At 42.3% G+C, this 4,198-nt stretch overlaps 1 protein-coding gene across 4 annotated transcripts in view; it reads right to left on the minus strand.

Moving 5' to 3' along the window:
• ZBTB18 (zinc finger and BTB domain containing 18) overlaps positions 1 to 4,198 on the minus strand; it is a 4,557-nt gene continuing 359 nt past the window's right edge. The window contains exons 2-3 of one of the 4 annotated variants that reach the window (XM_009579294.1): positions 3,672 to 3,755; positions 1 to 1,590 (exon numbers count right to left, since the gene is read on the minus strand). In XM_009579294.1, the coding sequence (XP_009577589.1) occupies positions 8 to 1,590; positions 3,672 to 3,684 (1,596 nt within the window). In that variant the 5' untranslated portion in view covers positions 3,685 to 3,755 and the 3' untranslated portion in view covers positions 1 to 7. Of the gene's footprint in view, positions 1,591 to 2,829; positions 2,866 to 3,671; positions 3,847 to 4,198 lie in introns of those variants that run through there. The other 3 variants (XM_009579290.1, XM_009579292.1, XM_009579293.1) reach the window with 3 other exon arrangements.

Raw genomic sequence — 4,198 nt, forward strand, 5'->3', positions numbered from 1 at the left:
AAAAATTTTATTTCCAAAGTTCTTGTGAGCTATCTTCTAAGGTCCAGTCTCTGACAGTAGGTAAGCTCAGTGCTTCGCTTTTGACAGACAATGAGTTCACCAACTCACAGTGAAACTTCCGAATGTGTCTGTAAAGGTCTCCGGACTGCGTGAACCTGCGTTCACACCACTTACAAGCGTGAGGCTTCTCCCGCGTGTGAACCACTGCGTGGCGGCTCAGGTTGTGGGAGTACTGGAAGCTCTTCCCACACTGGGTGCAAGTGTAGGGCTTTTCACCTGAATGAGTCCTCTCATGACGTTTCAAGGTGTACATGCAAGAAAAAGTCTTACCACACAGCGAGCAGGTCGGGACATTGACATCGGTAGCAGGCTTGCTGCGGATCCCGTCCTGCTCTCGAAAGTGCGTGCTTAAATGGATCTGCAGGATGTGGGGGCTAGGAAAGACCTTGTTGCAGAGAGGACACATGAAAATTTGGCCAGCGGGGCTAAGTATGTTTGACACGTAAGGGAGCAAGCTGCTGTCCATGTTTCCTTCCACCTGGACTCTCTCGTTCTCTGGAGTTATCATTTCATCATCGCTTGCCTTGTCCTCTCTATCTAGCTCCCTCAAGACCGAATCTTCCCTCATCGGAGCCAGGTGGGCCGGCTCGTACTGTACCCTGTTATTAGTGCTCACACTTTCTTTCACAGTGCTATGTTCCATATCATAGTCATTAGTGCCAACATCACTCTCATCACAGGAAGCCTCTTTCTCCACCTTCACCTGAACCAGGCTGCTTCTAAGCATGTCCTGCGAAGAGAAATAAGAACTGTTCAAATTTTCAACTCCTGAAAGGCTGGACTTGACAGACAGGTCCAGCACGCAGTCAACATCTGCTGAATCCCTCACGGAGGTGACAGACCTCTGGGACAAAGACTCTGTTGAGCTGCAGGGGCTGGCTACTGTTTTTCCAGCTGCTGCTGCGTGCGGCTCTGCCTCTCCGCCAGTCTGGGGAATGCCTGCTGAGTCTGAGGGCAATCTCATCCACATGTTCCCAGGCTCAGCCGCCAAGTCCCTTTTGCTAGGCAGGATGTTCAATTTTTCATCTTCTCCGTCGTCTTCATCGCTGGGCAAGTCTCCTGGCATGTGGCTGCTGCCGTCGGAGAGGCTCTCCACTTTGTCTGAACAACTTGAGGCGTCTTCCTCCTTTTTTGTACTGTCTGCCTCCGTGGTTGCTTTCTCTTTCAGCTTCTTTTTGCAGACTTTGACAATGTCATACATGTGGAGATAACTGGCAGCTGCTAGCACGTCTTCAATGGGCAAGTCTTTGAACTGGAGCTTTCCTTCGTACATGAATTCAAGCAGGAGAGCGAAAGCTGGGGCTGTAACAATGTCGCTGTTCAGATGAACAATGTCCCTTTTGTCCAGCTGGTCCTTGTAAAAGAGGTGGAAATACATGCTGCATGAAGCCAGTACAGCTCTGTGCGCTCGGAACTGGGCATCTCCTACCAGAACAGTGCAATCACAAAGAAAACCCTGATGTCTCTGCTCACTCAGACACTGTAGCAAATGTCTACTGTGGTCAGGAAACTCCATACTGTCTTCATAACCTATAAGCAACGAGATTTTTAAAAATTAAATGTAGGTCAGAATCACAGAACTTACAAATCCAAATTATTCCGCGCTAAACCCCTTGTATTTATATTGCCAGAATTCTGGTACTGACACCATGCAAAGATTATTTAATACGCACGTACAATGGCAACTCAAAACCACTGAAGTTACGATTTCCTTTCAGTGGTAAATAAGCCGTTCTAATAAGCGCATAGGTACATCTGTAATCTTTTTTAAAGTATCACTGCTGTTCATAAAATCTGTTCAACAGTTTTTTTTTTTTTTAGGGAACTTCCTCCAGATTGCATCCCTAGGAGGGCAGACCCAAAAAAAAGATTTTTTTTCTTTTTTAACGCTGAGTTTGAGAGATCACAGAAGGGGAAGGAAAAAAAAAAAATCAGATCATCAACCTTCTTTTTAAAGTCAAATTGTAGTAAGAGGAGAGGTTTGCACGCAAAGAAATGCTAATATACCCAAATGTGAAGGTCTAACATTCATAAAGTATAAAAATTATTTACGGGTGTCAATTTATATCCACAGCAAAATCAAGGCTTTTGGAAATTTAGTTCACGTGCTTTTCTTCTTGTAGTAAGTACAGTTACAGGTTTTAAACCTTCTCCATACTATACAATAGAACATGAACATTTTTTGCCAACATTTAGAATTTACAAAAGAAAACTAACAACCAAAATGCCAATGAGCACCGCTTCCCCTATGCAGAAGAACAGAAATTTCCCTCCCCTCCCACACCAGCCAGAGTTTGCAGTACCAAACTTAAAAAAAAAAAAAAGTCATTCAACGTGAGCGTGTGTGCATGTGTGCATATTTAAAATCAGTATCCCGAGTACTGTTCTTACCCAAGTATTTTTCTATTCACCTTCCTTGATGATAAAGAAAAAATAAACTTCAAAGAAGTAGAGAAGTCAAAACTCTAACAGAAAGTAAAATCTCTTAAAAACCTGTCTAATCTATTCTTCTGTGATTGATAGCAATGTTCTCCCAAACCATCTAAGCAGATCGTGGCTCTCTAGGCTGGCAGATATTCTTGAAAAATCCTCATCCCTCGCAAACCACGATGTACTAAAACTCACAACACAACCCCTACTATATTCTGTAAAATACCATTGCTAGAGTAAAGCACGAAGATTTACAATACAATCACTTTAAGTGCCCCACAGCCAACATCAATCCTAATCCTTAAGAGGTCTAAAAATAAAGATTGGAGGGCAGCTCACAAGGTAGCTGTGATCAAATTAGGAGGCTGAAAGGACAGAGAGGGACGAAGAAGGAAGCTTATAAACATCTGATCCAGCTGACTGTGGCCATATGGCAGCTGCTGCCCAGATAAAGAGATTAAGAATAGAGGAGTGCGATTACAGCTGTCTGGCCAATTCAGGCAGCTCAAATCTACAAGTTCTAAATTAGTCGCAAATACAAAAACTCCTTCAAATAATTATTGTTATGCTGAAATAAAAGATTTCAAATGCTACACGCGAGAAAGAAAAGAGGAAACCAGTCAAGCCATTCTCCCGGGTACAAAAGTTTTTAAACACATAACTGATTTCTATCTTTCAGAAGCACTACAGCTGTATGGTACTATGGTTCTGAGCTGCTGGATATTTAACTGTGAAGTTTAATGAAAGACTTCCCCACAAACACATTTTAGCCAGAACAGTCCTGTTTTAAAAAAGCACACTTTTGTCTATTTCACTAAAACCCCCGTAAAGTCATTTGAAAGATGCAATACAAGAACGTAAAGCAGAATTCTCTTTAGGCTCGCCACTAAATCCATTGCAGTTTTGGTCTCAGAAATGAAGAATGAACTTGCTCTCTCCTTCTTCCAAACCAAGACATTCTCACAATATGCATTTAAGTTAATGCTAACAATGTGCCCAAGAACTGATACTCTCCAACTGTAGCCCAAGCCTTTTGACTAAGTCCACTTATCTATTTAATACTCAATTTCATATATTACCTCTAAACTTGGTTAGAAAAGTAATGTGATTTTTTTTCTGAAATTCAATAAACAACACACCAAAACAGAAATATGCTGTATCTAATCTATTGCTACTCCTACCTTTAGTACACATAAACCTGATTAAGTCCTTTCCTCTGAGTCTTGCTGGCTCCAGGTCTGTTAGATCGGTGGAAAAAAAGCAGACTAGGAGAGACAGATGCAAAGTGGAGATGATGTTAGAGAGGAATGAGATACCTTCTCCACACACAGATCTGCACACACTAACTCCCTGTCTGTGTGTTAGAATAAAAGGCTGAGGGATGGCAGGCTGTCAGCTGCTCTGACATCATGTTCAGATGGAAATGCTACCTCCAGCTGTGCTCCTTTTAATGCCATATGCTACTCCTCTACACTCCTGCCACCAGCTTTTTCTTAGGAGAACTTTTCTCTTCTGTTAGTATAAACAAAATACTTCAAAGTCTCTTTTTTTCAAACTTTCTAACAGGGAGGGGAAAAAAAAAAAAAAGAAAATCCTAAACATATGGGGCTCTACTGTATTTGCAGCATAGCAACACTTCTGCCTGAAGTTGGAGGACCGCTTTATATACTGACAGCATACCCAGCCACGGGGTTACCCGAGAAATCCA

This window comes from Fulmarus glacialis, unplaced genomic scaffold, assembly GCF_000690835.1.
Source record: "Fulmarus glacialis isolate BGI_N327 unplaced genomic scaffold, ASM69083v1 scaffold17646, whole genome shotgun sequence".
Taxonomy (NCBI): domain Eukaryota; kingdom Metazoa; phylum Chordata; class Aves; order Procellariiformes; family Procellariidae; genus Fulmarus; species Fulmarus glacialis.